Raw genomic sequence first — 22,115 nt, 5'->3', positions numbered from 1 at the left:
ATTGTCATACACGCCATACGAATACATCTAAGCAACACATGCATTTAACAGAATAGACAACTGTAATTATAGTCAGATCTACTTATGCCCTAATGATGGGGCAGTGATGTTTATATCCCTATGAACTTACGCATTTATACAGTCAGCGATCTTTTGCCAGCTGTCTGCAGCTGTGTTGCTTCTTGCCTGTATTATATGCCTATACTCATCACATTTCCGTAAAATTATTGTTTGCTCTTCGCTACTGAAATAAGCGGCTCTGACAGCGGACTTCTCCATGCTTGCGATTGGTCATGCGCTGAAAACACCGCCCCTTTTATGTGCACGCGCTCATATCCAGATTGGAAAAACCTGGGTTGATATACCGAGTTGATAACCACCGTCGTGTGACCGCTTAGCGTGATTGCAATTGTCCGGGTTAGTGAATCTGGATAAGGAAAAGATATCCTGGGTATGTTGAATTTGCTTCGTAGTACAGGCCCCGGACATCGTGACGATGGCAAATTGTACAATTATTGTGAAACAAGATATAAACATTGAACATGCAGGCATTGCATAAATAATACAGTTTCATTTGTAATGAACTACAAAACATTACCTACATTCCTCTACATGTTTAAGTTAGAACTGTCAACCCAAGATTTAAAAGGAAGTGTCTATATCTAGTACAAAAATCAAAACCTCAAACTAAGTAAAACTCAGCTGGACTGATTTTAAGAAGCAGATGCTGTTTCAGTCTGTGGGTCTAGTTGTTTCCAGAAGCCTCTGTTATGAATAGCCTTGAGAAGCCTGGTCTGCATCGTCTTCTCCACCAGGGGGTTGCTGTAGTTGGGCAGCAGTAGCAGACGATGGCAGGTCAGAGCTTCCGGCAAGTGTTTCTCAGTGGCATCAGGCAACGCAGCCACTCTCATTTGGACGCTCTGCATTCCCTGAATGGGTACTCGCTCGGAGCCCGTCAGAAATACTGAAGACGAAAACAAATATACAAGTGAATGAGCTGGTTAAATGTAACTTGGAATCAGTTGGGTTGAATTAAAAGAAAATGTGTAGGATATATAGTATATGTGTTTATACAAAAACAAGACTTAAACTGATTCAAAGTAAAGATTTACACATGATATATAGTGCAATCATGTGAAAACTTACGAAAGAACTTTTTCTTCTGCTCTGCTGTCAGTTTCTCAAACACCTCCCAAAAGGTAATGATGTTTGAATGGCCAGCGTGGTAGTCACCTTCATAAACGGTGTTCTGTTCAGTAAAAAAAAAAAAAGATAATAATCTCAACATCAATTTTGGCTCTTAATAATCACAACAATTATGTGAATGAGAGCAAGAGAAAAAAGAAAGTCATTTTGCCACATATTCTGTCATGTAGTCTGAATGATGTGGATACTTTATGCACTTGTTGTTGCTGTAGTGTCAGTAATCAAATGGGTCAGAGAGAGTGAGGGAAGAGATCCATTAAAGGCCCACAGGCACTAGAACCCGAACCACCAGCTTTTTTAAAAATGTATTTTGCATGTCAGGGAAACTTAGGATCCAGTAAAGTCTTTCTGCCTTTCGCTTGCTGTAGCTCTTTTAATTTTTTGTGCAGGTAGTCTTACATGTTATATTTATAAAGTACATAATTCTATTTCTAATTTTTAAGCTTAAAAAAAAAACAACCTATTGGCATTTGCAGCATACCTGCTTGAACACCTCCCAGTCGTAGTTTTCTCCACCCTGCATCACTGTTTGTAACTCCTCAGGTTGGAAGATCTCCATCACGTCCAGGTTAAACACTTTGAAAAACCCTTTCTTGAACGCTCCAAACACTCCCTCCACGGATTTGTTGAAGACATAGTTGACCGAGGCAGAGACAAAGTCTTTCCTATTAAGACAAATAATTTACAATTCTAAAGTTATCCCTTAGCTGAACACTGCAAGTGTGAGTGGATCTGATCACACAGAACGAATTAAGCCATTATTGCAGAAAATATTGATTACACACACACCAGTGTATGCATTGTGTGCATGCATTCAAGGTTCTTGTGATGGATGGTAGCAAAACCAGGCTTTTCATACACAAACATGCAGAAATAACAAATAAGTTAAAAGGATATCAGATGGGGAAGGCCAGAAATGTAACACCTAACGTTTAAATGTTTCATTTTGCTCTCGCTTCAGTCCACCCATGTGAGTGTCTACAGATGAGAACAGAACATCACAGTAAATTGCCTGTAAGCAATATAGCTCAGCCTTTTTCAACCTTTTTGGGTGAAAACAAATCATCGACATTGAAAGATAGTCAATACAACTGTTGAGGTATTTGCTTATATAAATGTGATATAAATGTAATTATAAATACGGAGTTGCTTTGTAGCAACTTGGCATGCAAATTATATGGTTTCTCAGGTAAACAATTCATGTTATTGTATATGTGTATATATATATATATATATATATATATATATATATATATATATATATATATATATATATATATATATATACATATATATATGTGTGTGTGTATATATATATATATATATATATATATATATATATATATATATATATATATATATATATATATATATATATATATAAATATATATATATATATATATATACACATATATATATATATATATACAATGACATTAATATGTTTCCTCCGGGGGGACTATGTCCTCCGACGGAGATGATGTAGCACTGTTACTCATCTATGGATCCTCTGTAATGTCTAGCGTAGCTGCCAAACTCCTCCTCCTGCTGTTATTCGGACCATTATTTACCTTGCATGCATTGAAAATGCATTGAAAATGCAAGCAAGGAAAAAGCTTTAGAAAAACTCTTACAAACTAAGTTTCTCCCATGTGATGGCCCCGAGTTGGCATTAGCAACATTGGCATTGTTAGCGTTAGCATCTATGAACAAGTGTATTGAACACCAGGGGATCTGGCGTTCACTTAATTGACAAAAGGCTGGTAGAGGTAAGGGAAAAGGTCATGAAGGACACTGTGGCGACTGTTGTACATAGTGTTACATGTTTTGAAAAAAAAGAAATGTACCTATTTGACCCAGTAACCAATTTTCCAGGAGTGTCTGGATCCAGTTCAACCTCCTCACCACCCCAGACCACCTTTGATACAATGAGAGAGAGCAGTCAATTAACGCTTGAATATTATGCCAATATACAACAGCATTTATCATTTGATCAGAGAAAGCTATAATTCAAAAAACTGTATAAACATACTGTGTAAGGGTACATTAGTTCTTCAACTTGTTCAGGACTGCAGTCCTCCAAGATGGACCTCCAAGACCTGAATAGAAAATTGGTAGAGATCCATCACGCTTTTTCATGACCTACACGTCAGTCGAAGACTACCTATGAAAATATTCATGTATGGGCACATTTACATCTGATGTAATTGTGAAGCAAATTTTATATGTTGTATGGCCTACTTTAGCACTTGTGTTATGTATTTCAGACTCAGTCTTACCCTGCCAGGACGGGGTCTAACTCCTTCATGTCATCGAGCGACGGCTTGACGTGGAGCAGCTTTTTGAAGAGAGCTCGTGGGAACGGCAAGTGCACAATGTTGCGGTTGTAAAGAGCAAGGCCACAAAGAATGCCAAACAGGAAGTACCTCTTCTCATCTACCTTTGGCTGTTTGATGAGGAATAAACAATTTGAATTAAGCAACAATGTTCACATGAAAAGTGTTGAAAAATGTACGTACAGTATGCCCATGAACAAATATCCAGTTAGTTTTTGTTTGGATTAACTGTCTTACCCTGGGTGGAAACCAGGCCAGAGTCTGGCTCTCGTTGTACAAGAACATTCCAGATTCAGGAGCCATCAGCTCATCAAACGCATAAAGAAAGAAGTCCTCTTTATTCACATTCATCACCTGCCTGTCATCCACAAACTGAACCTAGGACCAGAGAAAATATCTTTCATGATTCTGAATTATTTTGAAATTACTCCACTAATCAGTGTCTGAAATTATCACCCGCTGAAAGATGAGGTAAATCTTGGGTGGTTACTAGCCACCCTGACAGGTAAATCCATTCACTGAAATATAAATGTATCAAAGATATTATGAGAGCCTTTACAGCGTAACATATCGCACACAACACTGTGTACCAGAATATTCATGTGGGCACAATCCTGAAAAAAATGCCTACTGTATGTGACATTTAAATATTTAATTATTTAGAATTGTCAAAAAAATAAAATAAAAATCTCCACTTGGCCGGTGAGACTCAGGGTTAATTTTGGACCTTGGCTCTAACAATGAGAAGCCATCTATAATCATAAAATAATCTGACAAACTAAATTACTAAACTAAATTAAACAAGCTTATTTTTCCTCCCGTGGGCAGTGTGCAAAACTGAATACAATAGTCTTTCTGTAAGGGCACTGTAAAGTGTTGCAACCAAAAGATGAGAAAAATGACATGAAGAACTATGAATTAGAACAAGTTTGATAGCTATGTCAAACAAGAATTAGCCTCTGCACGTCGGACATTTGTTTTAAAAATTAAACTTAATTTCTCTTTGCTTCACTCATTATGCATCGGATGGATACAGTTTAATTTACTCCAATATAGTGTGCACTGAAGTGCAAAGCGCAAAGCTAATTGGCTGGAGTTTTAATTGCTCTACAGTGAAGTGATGAGAAGTTAAGAGATACACAACGTAGCTCCACAAAGGCGTTTCATGTTATGTTTACCCAAAGCTGCTTGTGAAAGACAGAGTGGTCAGCCGCAGCAAGCTGTCTGAAGGAATCCTCCACCAAGTGAGTCCGTCTCAGAGTCAGCATGAAGAACGGGACAGAAGAAGCAGAGTCCAAAGGAGCAGTCGAGAAGTTGTTTGGTTGGACCAAAGCCTGCTGAAAAACTGCTAAATGCCCGCCCTGTTGTTAAAAAAGAGAAAAAATCTTCTCTATAAAGTAACAGTGATATATTGCAGCCAGTCATATTGCAATGTGCAGGATTGTCAGTGAGACATAATGAATAATGTCCTAGTTTATAAGTACATTACCATTGCTCTGTTCATGACGAAATTAAGAGCTGCAACCTTGCAAAGCAGAGGGAAAGCGAACGGGTAGTGAAAGATGATCGCTGAGTCCTTGTGATCCTTTGGGGAAAAATAATTTATCAAGAACTAATTTCAACATGAAATACTGAAATACATTTCAACTTATACAGAAAAAGAGACAGGTTCTTGTTTATGTTACAGGAATTACATTTGTTTTTTTCACCTCAACTCTAGTCATTGCCAACCAAAATGTTATGTCCTCCTCCGGTGCAACGGCACTATTGATTTTCTCGATGTAAAAGGTGCTCAGTGGGACTTTATAGGACTTTCCAGCTTTGTTTGCCTGAAAAGAAATGCAGTGTACACATACATATTTATTAGAAATAAAAGGATAAACAATCAGAAACAATGCCTTCATATAAGAAATACATGCTTTTGATAACTCTGTCCACATTTCTACCAATAAACAGAAGCAAGATAAGACTGAATAACTTGTGATGGAAGCTGGTCAATATTTGGCAAAATGTAGCGATCAAAGACAATGAGGGATTCAATAGCTCGACTCCAAATTCAAAGATACAACTGAATCAGTCGGCACTGACTTTATAGAGTATCTTGAGGACCCCCAGCAGGTATCTGATGCCTGGGGTGTGGGTTGCCAAGAGGCCATTTCTTAGCAGGAAGACCAGGGCATTTTTGAAGACCATGATGTGCCTCATCAGCATGGAGTCTGACAGAGAAGACCACCAGTTTCCTACAGAAAGAAAACCGGCAACAACACAAAATCACACATACTGATGATGTGATTAAATGATGATGTAATCATTCAACAAAAAGTGAAGTTCTCTAAAAGAAATTTTTACTTAGCATTTCCAGAGTCTTCTCACGGAGTTGGTTTATAACCACAACCAAAGACATGACTCCATTCATGACGTTGGAGTCCTCTTGCAGGAGAGGACATGTCAGTAAAATCAGAATGATCTCTGGGGAGGTTAAGGCTTTTGCTGAAGCAACGAGCAACTGGATTAGATGTCCTAAATTCACCTGCATGGAAAGACGTTTTATTAAACCTCACAGCAAAATTCCAGTTACCGCACCAGATTTGAGTCAGTTTCCATTTGCATGTTTATTCACATAATGTATTCTTAACTGATTGTGTGATCCATGGGACTGCCAGCAGCTGCTCAAAAGCTCGTCCTGCGGCATCAAGGTCCACCGTTAAGGCACCGGCTTCCAGTGGACCCTCACTGAATTCAGGGGCAAAGAAGTGTTAAAACCAAAGCAGTGAGTGGCAGCAGCCAACACTTGACTGACTCTATAACTTCGTCTACGTTTACACTGCAGGCAAAAGTATCCGAATCTTTTTTTTTTTTTTTGCTTGGATGTCTGAACAGCTCATCAAATTATTGTTTTACATCAGACCTGGGTCACTTTCATATGTGAAATCGGATACGTATTAAATTTTCTCCAATGGAAGTTCAATCTGAACGTTCACGTCACATGTCATCCTTCTTTGACGTCATTGCTATGAGATCAATGTCACAATTCTGCGCAGGCAGGATTTTTTGGATGCTTCAGTGAAGCCGGTCACGTCACTGTCCTCCACTCGTGCCTCCAATCCCTCATCCACACATATCTCTCTACAGATAATGAAGCCATTGCTCCACACCAGAGGTGTCAAGTAACGAAGTACAAATACTTTGTTACCTTACTTAAGTAGAAATTTTGGTTATCTATACTTCACTGGAGTAATTATTTTTCAGACGACTTTTTACTTTTACTCCTTACATTTTCACGCAATTATCTGTACTTTTTACTACTTACATTTTAAAAACAGCCTTGTTACTCTATTTCATTTCGGCCTTTAAAAAAAAACTATCCAGTTAAATTGCTCCATCCGGATAGAGTGAATTTGGTTGTGGTTGTTTCAGATGTTCTGGTCCAGTTTTGTTCTTACATCCGTTCCCTCAGATTCCTGCAACTAAACTTGGATGTACATTCCAATAAAGGTTAGGATAAATGATAACATGCCTCTGAAGTTTGACTTTTTGCACCATTACAATACTTATAGTCAACTAGTCATCATATCTCCTGCTCTCTGAAACACATGTTAATGCTCAATAGTACACATATATGGTTCTTTAATATATTTGCATTATACTAAGATGCATTCATTTTCAATGGCTTTTGTCCTTAATGGCTTTTTCCCCCCTTACGTTACTTTTACTTTTATACTTTAAGTAGTTTTGAAACCAGTACTGTTATACTTTTACTTGAGTAAAAAACTTGAGTTGATACTTCAATTTCTACAGGAGTATTTTTAAACTCTAGTATCTATACTTCTACCTGAGTAATGAATGTGAATACTTTTGACACCTCTGCTCCACACACATTGCAAATATTTAAAAAATGTTACCCTCCTTGGTAACCTGAATTTGTCCATAAAAACTTTAAAAAGAAATCATACAGGCTCCCTGCTCGTGCTTCTTTCTTTAAACGTGCATCACCTGACGTACTGCGTTTACGTCACCTCTTCTACATGCCCATGCGGGTCACTTCAAAACAGGCCTGTTCACAACTAAGTCTGATATAATATGCATCTACAATAGTAATGTGAACAACCACAGAAAAAGAAAATCTGATCTTGGCGATAAATCTAAATTGAGGGTTAATTCCTGCAGTGTGAACGTGCGAGCGTAGCTTTGAAGAGCAGAACAGGGGACTTACTTGGCTTTTGTGAAACTGGCAACAAGACTTGAACTTGTGAAAAATATGGACTCTATTTCTCTGTTGCACAAAAAAGGAAAAGCATTGAGAGATCCTTTAAAACACTGCAGCCGTAAAACAAATACGTCAATATAAATATTTAAACATTAATTATATGTCTGCACTGCAGCAACATAATTTTAAGAAATCAACAGCTATGGCATATTACCTTCTTGCCTCCACATTGCTGTGGCTCATTGTCAGCCATTCTTGCAGTTTGTTCTTATCGAGTCGTCCACATATCTGTCCGTGATCTGAGTTCTTACAAGAAAGTCAGAAGTTTACAGATAGACTGGTTTTCTTTTTACCGGTAGCTTACATTTGTGAAAACTGTTCGTTCTTACCTTTGCAGGTGAGGAGTGGCTGAAGTTTGTATTCCACCCAGCTGATATTTTCAAGTCTGTTTAGCACAAACAAGAACTTTGAGATTTCCACTTTATTTTTCTAGTATAACAACAGACATTTGACTTTTTTCTCTTTTTTTAGGAAGGAGCCATTCTGTATGAATCAAGAAATCTAACACCTGTAACGCAGTGCTACCACATACATACCGCTCGGTACAGCTGTTGTACTGTCAGAGATCCATGGGAGCTGAACCGGAGTGGGACGCAGGCTTCCACCTGTCTGGCCAGTCCCTATCTGACCCTTGTCACCGTTGCCGAAAGCCCACACCCGGCCAGAGGAGCTCAGAACCAACGTGTGATGCCTGTGAGGCCAGAAGCAATAGGGAATTTAACTAAATAAATGAAAATGACTGGTATTCAAGAATATAATGAGAAAAAATAAAACATAAATGTTAGTTTTACCTGCCACATGCAATCTGGGAAACAGGTCCACCCAGACCATCAACCAGTCTGGGTCTCACTTCGTTAGTGGAGGAGTTATGACCGAGTTGACCATGGCTTCCCTCTCCAAAAGTGTAAACACCCCCGCTCTAGAAATCACAGAATCGTATGCTGGTTGATGCCTCAAACTAAAACTAGTTTTTAGAGATGAGTGGGGGCTAATCACATGAAAAGAAGACCAGTGAGCGCTGTACCTCTGTTAACACAGCCGTGTGTGACTCTCCACAACTTATGAAGGAGACTCCGAGAGGTCTGAGTGCAGGTACCATACAGATGTTGAACCTGCCTGTTGAAGGTCAAAAACATTTATTTTTTTTAATACTGAAACATACAGTGAGTTTTTGATGTCTTATTTGCAATTCAGTGAATTTCACCAGGGAGTTAAGTCTGAGGTTTACTGCACTTTATGCCTAATCTGCATTACTTTTACACTGTCACAAGACTGGTGTGTTTGAACTTCTTGAAAGCATCGGTTTAATGAAGGTGCTTCAAATCAAATCAAATCAAATCAAACTTTATTTATATAGCACTTCTCATACAAATAATGCAACACAAAGTGCTTAACATAAAACAAATAAACATAAAACTTATTAATGCCCTGCCCCCCTCCCCCCTCCCCGCAGACACAAGCACACTACAATTCACCTAGGTTATACACACAGACACACACACACAGACACACGGTGCAGACATGGCTAGGCACAGAGGATCCAGGTGAGGAAACGGTAACAGGGAGCCGTCCACGCCAGGAGGTCCCATAGCCCGCAGCTACAAGGGGGGGGGGGGCCCACAGAGACCATCCCGGCCCGGACGGATAGAGGAGTCCACACCACAGCGGTGAAGCCGTGGTGCAGAGCTCCACAACCATCCAGGCCAGAACCACCCCCAGGACGACCCCCTGCAGGCCAGAGTCACTCCCAGCATGGAGGCTCCCCATGAGGAAACACTGGAGATAAAAGCTACAAGAAAGCAGGATAAGATACATTAAAAGAGTATAACATAACATAAAATCCTAAAAGTATGTCTAGAAAGCAAGACATTAAAAACTAAAAGAATAAGACAGTAGAATGTATAAAATAGACCATAAATAACGACTAAAATATTTAGATAAAACATGAGATTAAACAAAAATAAAATATGATAAAAAAGGATAAACTAAATATAAAACAGAGCAGTAAGATCCAATAAAAATAAGGGTGAGCATAAGAAATTTAAAAGAATTAAATGAGCCTGATTAAAGAGATCTTCTTTTTAAAAACATCAACAGTCTCTGCGGCCCTGAGGTTCTCCGGGAGGCTGTTCCACAATCGGGGACCATAAAAACTGAATGCCGCCTCCCCGTGTGTCCTAGTTCTAACTTTTGGTATGGTTAAAAGGCCAGCACCGGAGGACCTCAGGGTCCGTGAGGGTCGATAGGGTAAAAGTAGTGCAGACAAATAAGAAGGCCCAAGACCATTAAGACACTTAAAAACCAGTAAAAGAACCTTAAAATCGATCCTGAAGCGCACAGGGAGCCAATGCAGTGATTTTAAAACAGGTGTAATGTGCTCCCGCCCTCTGGTCCTCGTCAGCACGCGAGCGGCTGAATTCTGTAATAATTGTAGGTTCTTAATACTCTTTTTAGGAAGACCAGAGAGCAGGGCATTACAATAATCTAAACGACATGAGATAAAAGCATGCATTAGCACCTCCGTGCTGGCCTGAGAGAGAAACGGGCGGACTCTGGCTATGTTCTTAAGATGGTAAAAACCTATCTTTGTTATGTTTTTAATATGAGGAATAAAAGTGAGCTCAGAGTCAAAAATCACGCCCAGATTTTTAACTGATTTTGAGGGTTTAAAATCCTGTAACTTTGGTAAAAGTTTCTCTCTCTGGCTTCAGGTAGAGATGAGTCTGAACATTACCAGTGAGCTGCAGACTTTAGGGTGAAAGAGTCTGTGTGAGTTAAGACTAAATAACCGCACCTTTTTCATCCACCCTGTTGAGCCCCAGCTGGCCACACTTATTGGCTCCACAGCAGTACACCAGGCTGGAGAGTGTGAGGAACAGAGTGTGGGTCCCGCCAGCCGAGATCTGGGTCACTGGTACTCCAGTGAGGGAGCACACCAGGGCAGGATTGTGCTGAACTGGCACCTCCTTCCCCAGGCCCAGCTGACCGTGACTGTTTGAACCCCATGAGAACACATCTCCTCCTGTAAGGTTGCAGGAAGAGCACACAATAAAATGTTTAAACACTTATAATATAATACACCTTCTCTATCATACATCCACTCCCTGTGGGAACATGTGGTGCCATTATTCATGTTTATTCACCTGATTAACTGCTCACAAGTTCATTTTTCTACACTTTTATATAGATGTTTCTACAGTTGTTAAATTACTGATGTGTAAGTTCATGGAACAAGACATCTACTTTGGACTTTATGGTCCCTGTAGGAGATTGAAAACCTTGATGTAGCCCACTGACGCAGCAAAATTAAAAATAAAATCCAATTGCTAATTGTTACATTAAATATCCAGAAAAAAACATTCAAGCCTTAAAAAGTCTCCATACAAATACACAAAATTGTCATTAGCATATTAATTGTCTTACCTGTAGTCAGAGCCAAGGAATGGGAGTTTCCACAAGCAACCTGAACTATTCGTATGGACAATGGTAGGGGCACCCGGCTGCTCGGTAATGAGACAACAATAAATAGAAATGTTTTAAACACAGCATGTGCATATCTCTGTATTTTCCATAGACTGAGAGGTCTTACCTTGGCCTGAAGCTGCTGCTCTGTGACTCCAGAAGCATCCCCAGCTGTCCATCCCCTCCCTTTCCCCAGGAGAACACATGTCCAGAGGCAGACAAGGCCAGACTATGGTCCTGACCACAAGATATGGCCACCACATCACCGAGCCCCTCCACACGGCCTCAAACATTGAAACACAGAGAGAGAAGTGAACACAAACGCAAACCTGAATGTGAACTGGATGCAAACTGGAACTTTGCTAGTTGAAGAAAAAATAAATAAATAATAATCACATCACCTTGATCCTGGTCTGATTAAGAAACACACAAGAACACATCAGCATGCTACCAAAAGCTATTGCCATCTCTTCAGTTCTTATTTACAAAGTTATAAAACATCAAGTACTTTTCCAAAAATACACATACAATATTCTTCCACTGTTGTTGTTATTTTAAACCGTAATTCAAAATACACGCCATCTTAACTTCACCTGTAGCAGATCCATGCTGAATAAAAACAGGATTTGCAAAGGGATTTCCCCAAATCGTGTTGCAAAAATTTAACCATCAGACTCCCTTTGCCAGTCCTGCTGTTGTGGTTGCTGACTGCAAATAACTTCTTACTGAGCTTCTTCAGTTTGTTAAGGAACCAACTTTTTGTTTCTTGCAAAGCTGCAGTCCGTTATTTTTAGCAGTGAATCGCAGATTATGGTTCTATTACGGCTCTAGAGATGAGGACCTCGTGGACATCCTCATCTAGTCATCAACAAATCCCACCCACAACCTGCCACCCGCGTCAGTTTTATTTACATTAAGCCTGACCTGCGATTAAGTGCCACTCTCACTGTCTCATCCATAATCCTCATGCTCAATGACAGAACCAACCGTATGTAAATTGTAAATGTAAACCGTTGCAAATTTCCCCTCTGTGGGACTATTAAAGGTTTATCTTATCTTATCTTATCTTATCTTATCTTATCTTATCTTATGTATTAACCCAGCGTCGGCTGGACACAACAGTAATCTTTTTATTTCATTGTCAAGTCAAATGGGATAATCTGCTGTTTACATCAACTCTGCAGATATTTCGGTGGTTATTGGCTATAGGAGCTGTTCGCTAAAGCTCTTTGATTAATATACGGTGGGCGTGTTCCCATGCGCCTCCTTCATATGGGGCGGAACATGGCTGCGCCTCATATGAAGAAGAAGAGGCTTTAAAACTATTTTACAGAAACCTATGGGATCACGTGACTAAGGACCGCCCGTTGATTTTTACAGTCCAGGGTCACAGTACTTTAGCAATTTTTAGCTCAGAGGATCCCCTTGTAGGTAATTAGGTGATTGGGTTTCTTTGACTACACCCTCCAAGATTGAGTCATGTTTGGCCTCTTGTTTAGTCTCTCTCATTTGCTCTCCCATCATTACTTTCTTGTGTCTTTGTCATCTCTGTCATGATGTTTACTATTACTCTATGACTCTCTGGCCCTGTCCCAGTACTCGCACTTCCACCCTAGCGCCCCTCATTTGCACGTTCCAGATGATGAGTGCATAGGGTGTCCAATCTCTCCAGAGCCGTCTTTAGCCACGGCCGCTATGCGCCACTGATCCACACTTCGCCGTAACCTGCATCCATGCAGACTTAGGCGAAGCATATTGCCCATGATTATTTGTGGTACTGCCCAAAACGGCAGAAAAATGGCTGCGTCTGTGGATACTGTGCCAAAACAATTTGCATTTAAGTGTAAATGTTGAAATATTTTAACTTTTCTTACGCTATATATGTGTAAATACAATCAAGGTTTGCTATGTTACTTGGGAAGAAGCATAAATATCTGATGAAACATTACCGTAATTTGTGCAGCGGTGTTTACGGACATTCTATGCAAACAATTTCATAACTTTTTAAAAATCATTCATATAAGATAAGATAAGATAAGATAATCCTTTAATAGTCCCACAGAGGGGAAATTTGCAAATTTTATAACAGCCAATTTAAAGTTTTCACTTGTACAATACATTTAAAATGTATAAAAACTAAAGTATAAAAACATAAAATTTACCACATACCAGTTACCTAATTTACATTTACATTTAAAATTAAAATTAGACAGCTGGCTCATATAAATTACTAATAACCAATATACATTTATCTTAATGTGTGTGTGGATCAACTCATTAACTACTTATTTTTTTTCCAACAAGGTCAGATGAAATTACTTTAAATTTTATTATGTTTAGATCAGAAAATGACCATCTCTTCACCGGACACAGGAATGCCTGAACTCAAGTCGATGACGTAAACCGCATTGTCCCAATTCTGCAATTTTTGCATGTTTGCAACCTGCGCACTCTAACACTTAAGTGCACTTTAAAACAAGTGCACACTTCGTAGAGGAGTGTAGGGTGTAGCCTATGACACATAGTGAGTGTGACATAGTCATAAAGCAATACACAGTTATCACATGAGGAAAATGGGACAGGAATCAAAAGTTACTTTGGGTGTTTTTTTTCTACAGTACTGACAGGAGTCTTGACCCAAATGAAACTGGAACTGATATTTTAAAATGAACAACATAACCTTCATTGTGCTGCTTTGGACTTTTGTTTGTTTTTGTTTTTCAAGAATCATAATCAGCACATTGATCACAAATAGTGAACCAAAGATATTTTATATGACTTACTGGTATATGAAAAATACATGGCCCTAGTATATTGTGAGGTAATTCTGGTGTGTCTTCCTTTTGTGAAGTGTCCATATCCAGTGTTTAGGATGCATGACTAATTCAGGGACTCACTTTTTATTATATGAAGAAAGAAATGACAGGACGGTCTTTTCCTATGTTCATTGGGTCTATAAATAGCCTACATGTGTGATGTAATTATGATTACAAATAATAAAAAGGCGGAGTGCCAATCATATCACCCTTTACAGTAAGTATAATATCCAATAACAACTCACATGTCGATGCATCAAGAAAGAAAGAAATACATGTACTGTAGTCTTATTATTATTATGTTTTCCTATTTTAGCTATTTTAAACACACTCATTTCTCCCGTTCTGGTTCACTTTCGTTGCTTGAGAGATCAAAGATGAAACGAAACTGAAACTTAACCGAAGAAATGTGTCAAGAGATTAAAGTTTCATAAACAAAATTGTTATCACCTACACGCAGATAAACACGTAAACACAAAGTTCGTCTCGAAGAAAAAAAGAAAAAAAATAGAAGAAAAAAATAACTCTACTCTCACACTTGTGTTAATATTTATGCGGTAAATAGAAGTTGTCACTTAAGTAGAAATATAAACTTTGCTCACCGGGCGTTTGTTTTTTATTTTTATTCTTCTTTCGTCCGAGTTGACCCTTATTGGCGTTGTGTCCGCATGACAACACGGCTCCGTCCGCGTGGAGGAATAAAGTGTGCGTCTCTCCGCAACAGATGTGCGTTAAATCCCCGCGGACAGTCCAGGACACCGGGCTGAGAGCTGGACCAGACTGTCCACCGGAGCTGGAGCTGGAGCCGGAGCTGGAGATGTCTCCCCAGCAGTACACCTGCATCTTTCCAGAGACTGAGCGCAGCATCTGAAACTGCGGTCATTTAAAGCCCCAATTAAGGTTCCGCGTTAAATCGACGCAGAGCCTACGCCGTAGGGTACGGCGACGCCAACGGCGTAAAGTGCGCGGCGACGCGGCGACGCGGCCTCACGGTGGGCGTCGCCGCAGACTCTGCCGTAGACTCTGCATTGGGGTAACGCGGAACCATAAATCAGCCTTGAGGCGGCTGTCAACTTTACTGGATGTTGCCTTCAAAGACGGTTGGACATGTTTCTTAATTTGATAACTGAAACATCAAATCGTAGATTATAGGGATGTTAATTGTTCATGGGACTTTTACGAGAGTTAAAATGTGTGACGGGGTCATTATAGTACGTTTTTCTTTGCAATTTACTTGTCATTTTCCTACGTTAAAAAACAACCAATGAACATGTGTTAAATTTCCGAGTAAACTAAGGTATTTGGAGGCAGCACATGTTTACGCGCAGGTTAGAATTCGTTTTCTGGATCTCAGTGAACGACTCATTCTCCAGAAACAGAAACCTATGGAAGCATATGAGGGACTATATTCAAATTAAAATGCATTTGCGGAAATGCTTTTTCATTTTAAGAATGTGCCCGCATTATTTGAGTCAAAAATGAAATTGATAATATATAATCCGATTTGCATTTTAATTTTCGTATTCAACACTGCTTATTCTTGTACTTAATTCAAATTAAAAAGAAAAAGACGTTTGAGATTTAATTTTCAAATCATGCCTCAGCAAATAGTTCACAATATTCAATTTTAAATCTAAAATTTGAAAATTAAAATGCATTTGCAGAAATGCTTTTTCATTTTAAGAATGTAGCTGCATTATTTGAGTCAAAAATAAAATTGATAATATATAATCCGAATTGCATTTTAATTTTCGTATTCAACACTGCTCATTCTTGTACTTAATTCAAATTAAAAAGAAAAAGACGTTTGAGATTTAATTTTCAAATCATGCCTCAGCAAATAGTTCACAATATTCAATTTTAAATCTAAAATTTGAAAATTAAAATGCATTTGCAGAAATGCTTTTTCATTTTAAGAATGTAGCTGCATTATTTGAGTCAAAACTAAAATTGATAATATATAATCCGAATTGCATTTTAATTTTCGTATTCAACACTGCTCATTCTTGTACTTAATTCAAATTAAAAAGAAAAAGACGTTTGAGATTTAATTTTCAAATCATGCCTCAGCAAATAGTTCACAATATTCAGTTTTAAATCTAAAATTTGAAAATTAAAATGCATTTGCAGAAATGCTTTTTCATTTTAAGAATGTAGCTGCATTATTTGAGTCAAAAATAAAATTGATAATATATAATCCGAATTGCATTTTAATTTTATTCTTTACGCTGCACATTTTATGTCATAATCAAAAAGAAAACAAAGAAGACATTGCTTTTTCTTTTTCATGCTCTGCCCGCAAAAAAGTGTACAATATTCAAAATGAATTCGCAATCCCAGCGGCGCAGGAGAGTGACGTCACGGCTTCTCCTGTTCTCCAGCTGCAGCCCAGAAACCCTGGAAAATGCTCACGTTTTTTAAGGTGACATCGTATTTTGCCGATTTCCCAAAGTCTGTTAGAAAAGGTCTGATTTCCTACAACTCTAACAGAGTTCTAGATGTCAACATGAGACACAGACAGCAGCGTTTCTCTACACGGAGCGCTGGTGCCGGGCTGACTCCTCCTATTCAGACACGTGTGTTTGTTTACAACCTATGGAGCACGAAATGCAAAGAGGAGCAACGTCGACCGACAAGGTACAGTAATATTACCGGATTTTGCCACAAAAATGACTTTACTAGCATTTTCGCTTGTTTTTAGCATAATGTTTGCATGTTGAGCATGTTATTTTATAAAGAAATGTTGGCTTGATGTGTGCAGATCACATCTAACTTACATCACTGCATTTACAATCGAGAGGGTAATTTATTACTTGCAGGTAGACGTGTTTCTAAGGGTCAAAAAATAAGGTTTGGCTGTGGAAAGACAATTACAAAGGCAAATCTCTGGCGTAACATTTATTTATTTGTTAGCTGGGTTAGATAACTCATGTCATCCAGGAAATCTCGTAATGCAATCTCGTACAATAACATAAAATATCAAATAAATGCTTTATGTTGTAGGATAACCTCACAGCCCTGACTCCACCCCAGATGAAAACCTTTCTGGGGCAGGTCGTGACCAGGCTGCCAGGCCTGGTGTTTGATGTGATGGCGTTACTTGAGCGTCCAAGTCCAGGTGGTCCAGATGAACCCCAGCTGCACTGGTGCATCTGCACAAACTGCAGGGACATGCCCACAGACCTGGAGAAGCTCTGCATAAGTAATCATATGGCACACATGCAGTATTTTATATTAGAAGATGGGGTTTTGTGGCCGGCCCGGGCTGCCTGGAACAACATCTTCGCCACGATGACCACCAGAAGCCTGGAGTGGAGCTGAGACAGTTGCGGCATGCGGAAGGAAATCAGGTTGTCATCCCAAGCTGTGTAGTTTGGGTCAGGAAACCTATCTGTAATCTTCCAAACAACCAGTACACCGGATTTCTTTTGCACTGGCTGGTGTGAATAACAGTTTTTAGCTGGGTTACACTTTCAATGTAAATAGTTTTTATTTTTATACATTTTATTATGTACAAGTCAGAAATGTTGAGTTCTGTCCTTGTTTACAGAATAAAAAAAATATATATCTTTCCGATTCCGAATTATATTCATTGTGAAAAACACCAAATGCAGAGAATCTCCCAGAGATTTTGATTCAAGTGAGAAGTTATGAGAAAATAGGTTATGATAATCAGATCATTTGCAATTACAGCTACATTTATTTAGGGATTGTGACAAGACATGAACAAGAAATTATGTCAGTGAATTATTTTACTCTGTCCTGAAATCCTGGAGCTTTGCTCCCGAGTATTGAGACAGATATAACAACAGGCAATCAAAGTTTTAGCTGTCATCACGAGGACCTGCATCTCCACGTGACACCTTAGTTTTTACCAGTCCATGTGTAGGAGGTGGCTGTGATATGGCAGCAGACCCAGGGGCCTTGGATCTCCAGGCCTCAGACTCTGTCTCCTGGGAAGGCCCTTTCCACTCTGAAGCCTCTTTGAAAGAGTGGCCTTCTGTAGTTCAGGGATGTACAGTAGCCATAGTCCTTTTTCTCTTTCAGGGTACCGGTATACACACTTCAGCTCTTCATGTTTTTATTGTAGAACCATCGGTAACTTGGGAAAAAACAACAACATAATTTAAAACAATTTCACAACGAGATATGGTAACAGTGCTAAGAATCTATTGGGGTGTCAGACAACTATGATATAAAAACCCCAACAACTTACATCTTGTGTCCCATCACGGTTTCGTGCAGGGAGGCGGTGGTTGTAACCAAGTGTTACAAGCAATGTCTGAACTGTGTATACAGGTGGGCTAAAGCCAAAATGCTTTCCTGCAAACATCAGGATGTGATTTTGGAAGTTCTCGAAGTCTGAAGTTGTCCTGTTAGTTGAGAAAAAAACAACAGCTCTGTTACTGTCACATTACTCACTTTTATATCATATAGTGTTAATAGTATTTTATCATTTCAAATAAAGTCTGTACTATACATATTACAGTATATGTATATGATATGTATATATCATAATACATATGTACTTTTATACATTTTCTAAATACTTGATATACAACCAATAAGTAAAGCATACCATAAACAAAGGTGAGGAATATATTCCTCATCAGAGCCGTCTCCTTTTCCTGAACCTCTGACCAGGATCATCGATGTCAATGCTGCACGTGAGCATACATAAACACATAAGAATGGAATTACACACCAGTAAAATAAATAGGAGACAATGCACTCAACTGTGTGCTGAATTCCTAATAAAGTATAGCTCAAAAGGATAAAAGGAACAGCAATTCCAAGTGTAAAAATATATTTATCTTGCTATGTTGGCAGCCAGGAAATGTATAACCTTAAATTGGAAAGAATCTAAACCCCCAGTATTAGCCCATTGGTGGAACGAACTCTCACGCTCCTCACACTTGATGATATTTACTACAAGAGGAAAGGCAAATCCTCAGACTTTTTAAAAATATGGCAATCTCATACAGAATTTGATTTTAAGAAATCCGTAGGTAATTGTAAGGCATAGCGACAATGATAAGACCTGAGTGTAATGGTTTGTATTGTTTTGTTGTCGTGTTTGTTTTAAGTGGGTTTTCCCACCGTTTATGTCTGTTTGTTTTGTTAGGTTTTTTTGGTTTTGTTTTCGTTGTGTTTTGAGGGTATATATTTGGATATCATTTTGGTTCTTTAACGGACCAGCCCCAACTTAGGATAAGAAAGTAATGACATTAAGTGTTTCCTACTTTTTTTTTTTTTTTTTTTTTTTTATAAGTCCCCTTCATCAAGAAGTAGGTAGGAATATTATTTAACTATTTAATTATTATTTCAGAGTCATTGATAGAACAGATAGGGTAGTACTATCTGGTATTCTCAATTAGTGCATTGAGTAGAATTATTGGTTAGTATATTTGGCATGATTATAGCACTATGAAATATGTTTTATGTATGGACTTTGACTTTTTTTTTTGGAAATTGAGTTGTGGGGGTTTGTGTTCTATGTATTTAAGGTATACCCCTCTTTTTGTGGCTGAAAATATAAAAATACAATAAAAAAAATAAATAAATAAAAAAAAAAAAAATATATATATATATATATATATATATATATTTATCGTCACACGTTTTCGTATCCCCCTTCTTCAGTGTGTTTCTGGCAAACAATTCAAGGCATTCGCAGGTACATTTAATTTTGAATCAACCACAAAATGAAGCGTACCTGAAATCTAGGCTCAAAACTAGAGGTGACCGAGCTTTTGCGGTGGCCGGCCCTAAGCTGTGGAATAGTTTGCCACTAAATGTTAGATCTGCCCAGACCCTAGTGGTTTTTAAGTCTTCTTTGAAAACTTATTTATTTTCTTTGGCTTTTAGTGTGTGACAACTTAGTTCCCCACATCTGTGTGAAGTGATTGTGCACTGTATGTGTACTGTTATGTTTTTTATTACTATTTTATTGATCATTTTAGTATGTTAGTGATTTTATTGTTTCTACACTGTGTACTGTGTTTTTCTTTTGGTAGTGTTTTATTTTCTTGTATGCTGTACAGCACTTTGGTCGACCTCGGTCGTTTTTAAATGTGCTTTATAAATAAAATTGACATTGACATTGACATTGCAAGTGCCTTGAATACTTTGCCAATTACACACGAGTAAAACAAAACAAGACAAAAAGACTCACAAACATTCACTTACATTGTTTTTCTCAAATAATTGATCTCCTCCTCATCTGGAGACTCATGCTGCTCCTCAGCAGTCATTTTCAGGAAATGCATGCTATAACCAGGACCAAAACATACAATTTAGATTAGAGTAAATATTTAGCCATAAAAATGTACCTGGACTCTAAAACATTTTCTGGCTCCTCAGTCAGTGGTTAAACACCCTGTATGCCAAACTCTGCTCTCCAAATTCAGAAAACAATAATAATCACATCTGACCATGCAATGAAGTGTACTTTTGAGAAGTGACAACTTTACTGTATGAAAAAATACCGTTGACGGTCAGACTGTCACGCTGGACAACGACAGGGGTAGAATTTCTGCGTGTCCCTTGCCTGGACTTGATGCAACTCGTCTATGTAAAAAGCTGGAATAAATAAATAACATGCTCAACATGCAAACATTATGCTAAAAACAAGCAAAAATGCTAGTAAAGTCATTTTAGTGGCAAAATCCGGTAATATTACTGTACCTTGTCGGTCGACGTTGCTCCTCTTTGCATTTCGTGCTCCATAGGTTGTAAACAAACACACGTGTCTGAATAGGAGGAGTCAGCCCGGCACCAGCGCTCCGTGTAGAGAAACGCTGCTGTCTGTGTCTCATGTTGACATCTAGAACTCTGTTAGAGTTGTAGGAAATCAGACCTTTTCTAACAGACTTTGGGAAATCGGCAAAATACGATGTCACCTTAAAAAACGTGAGCATTTTCCAGGGTTTCTGGGCTGCAGCTGGAGAACAGGAGAAGCCGTGACGTCACTCTCCTGCGCCGCTGGGATTGCGAATTCATTTTGAATATTGTACACTTTTTTGCGGGCAGAGCATGAAAAAGAAAAAGCAATGTCTTCTTTGTTTTCTTTTTGATTATGACATAAAATGTGCAGCGTAAAGAATAAAATTAAAATGCAATTCGGATTATATATTATCAATTTTATTTTTGACTCAAATAATGCAGCTACATTCTTAAAATGAAAAAGCATTTCTGCAAATGCATTTTAATTTTCAAATTTTAGATTTAAAACTGAATATTGTGAACTATTTGCTGAGGCATGATTTGAAAATTAAATCTCAAACGTCTTTTTCTTTTTAATTTGAATTAAGTACAAGAATGAGCAGTGTTGAATACGAAAATTAAAATGCAATTCGGATTATATATTATCAATTTTAGTTTTGACTCAAATAATGCAGCTACATTCTTAAAATGAAAAAGCATTTCTGCAAATGCATTTTAATTTTCAAATTTTAGATTTAAAATTGAATATTGTGAACTATTTGCTGAGGCATGATTTGAAAATTAAATCTCAAACGTCTTTTTCTTTTTAATTTGAATTAAGTACAAGAATGAGCAGTGTTGAATACGAAAATTAAAATGCAATTCGGATTATATATTATCAATTTTATTTTTGACTCAAATAATGCAGCTACATTCTTAAAATGAAAAAGCATTTCTGCAAATGCATTTTAATTTTCAAATTTTAGATTTAAAATTGAATATTGTGAACTATTTGCTGAGGCATGATTTGAAAATTAAATCTCAAACGTCTTTTTCTTTTTAATTTGAATTAAGTACAAGAATAAGCAGTGTTGAATACGAAAATTAAAATGCAAATCGGATTATATATTATCAATTTCATTTTTGACTCAAATAATGCGGGCACATTCTTAAAATGAAAAAGCATTTCCGCAAATGCATTTTAATTTGAATATAGTCCCTCATATGCTTCCATAGAAACCTACCCACTCAATGTCCATTTTCTTTCACTCTTTTCAGATTTAACTATCAGATGAAAAATAAAATAAATAAAATAATTCTCC

The 22,115-nt window shown here is 38.0% G+C and overlaps 1 protein-coding gene and 1 long non-coding RNA gene across 2 annotated transcripts; both read right to left on the bottom strand.

Annotated features, from left to right (window-relative positions):
• Window positions 1-490: 490 nt before the first annotated feature.
• On the bottom strand, window positions 491-14,931 carry LOC133442516 (probable E3 ubiquitin-protein ligase HERC6). Its single transcript, XM_061720525.1, has 23 exons — window positions 14,691-14,931; window positions 11,400-11,556; window positions 11,234-11,310; window positions 10,605-10,832; window positions 8,835-8,926; window positions 8,602-8,729; window positions 8,347-8,501; window positions 8,140-8,195; window positions 7,965-8,056; window positions 7,757-7,816; window positions 6,180-6,276; window positions 5,893-6,073; window positions 5,632-5,783; window positions 5,253-5,372; window positions 5,033-5,128; window positions 4,722-4,904; window positions 3,781-3,921; window positions 3,487-3,653; window positions 3,240-3,306; window positions 3,055-3,125; window positions 1,688-1,871; window positions 1,147-1,249; window positions 491-964 (listed from the first exon to the last, which is right to left on the bottom strand). Exons 1-23 carry the CDS (start codon window positions 14,929-14,931, stop codon window positions 714-716), a joined length of 3,099 nt encoding a protein of 1,032 aa, XP_061576509.1. The 3' UTR covers window positions 491-713.
• A 3,441-nt stretch (window positions 14,932-18,372) lies between these two features.
• On the bottom strand, window positions 18,373-20,663 carry LOC133442328 (uncharacterized). Its single transcript, XR_009782544.1, has 4 exons — window positions 20,577-20,663; window positions 20,278-20,358; window positions 18,668-18,749; window positions 18,373-18,461 (listed from the first exon to the last, which is right to left on the bottom strand). It is a non-coding gene; the product is annotated as an uncharacterized LOC133442328 (long non-coding RNA).
• Between the last annotated feature and the right edge of the window lie 1,452 nt (window positions 20,664-22,115).

This window comes from Cololabis saira, chromosome 4, assembly GCF_033807715.1.
Source record: "Cololabis saira isolate AMF1-May2022 chromosome 4, fColSai1.1, whole genome shotgun sequence".
Lineage (NCBI taxonomy): Eukaryota > Metazoa > Chordata > Actinopteri > Beloniformes > Belonidae > Cololabis > Cololabis saira.
This window is presented reverse-complemented; position numbering and strand designations above follow the sequence as displayed.

Bases quoted from the DNA above. Each gene is read 5' to 3' on its own strand.
- LOC133442516 (XM_061720525.1), bottom strand. From the start codon at position 14,931: ATGCAGGTGTACTGCTGGGGAGACATCTCCAGCTCCGGCTCCAGCTCC. The intron at 6,277-7,756 runs GTAAGTCCCCTG...CCCTGAATTCAG, and splicing joins GCCAGTTTCACAAAAGCCAA to TGAGGGTCCACTGGAAGCCG. The intron at 3,922-4,721 runs GTAAACATAACA...CTCTGGTCCTAG, and splicing joins TCTTTCACAAGCAGCTTTGG to GTTCAGTTTGTGGATGACAG.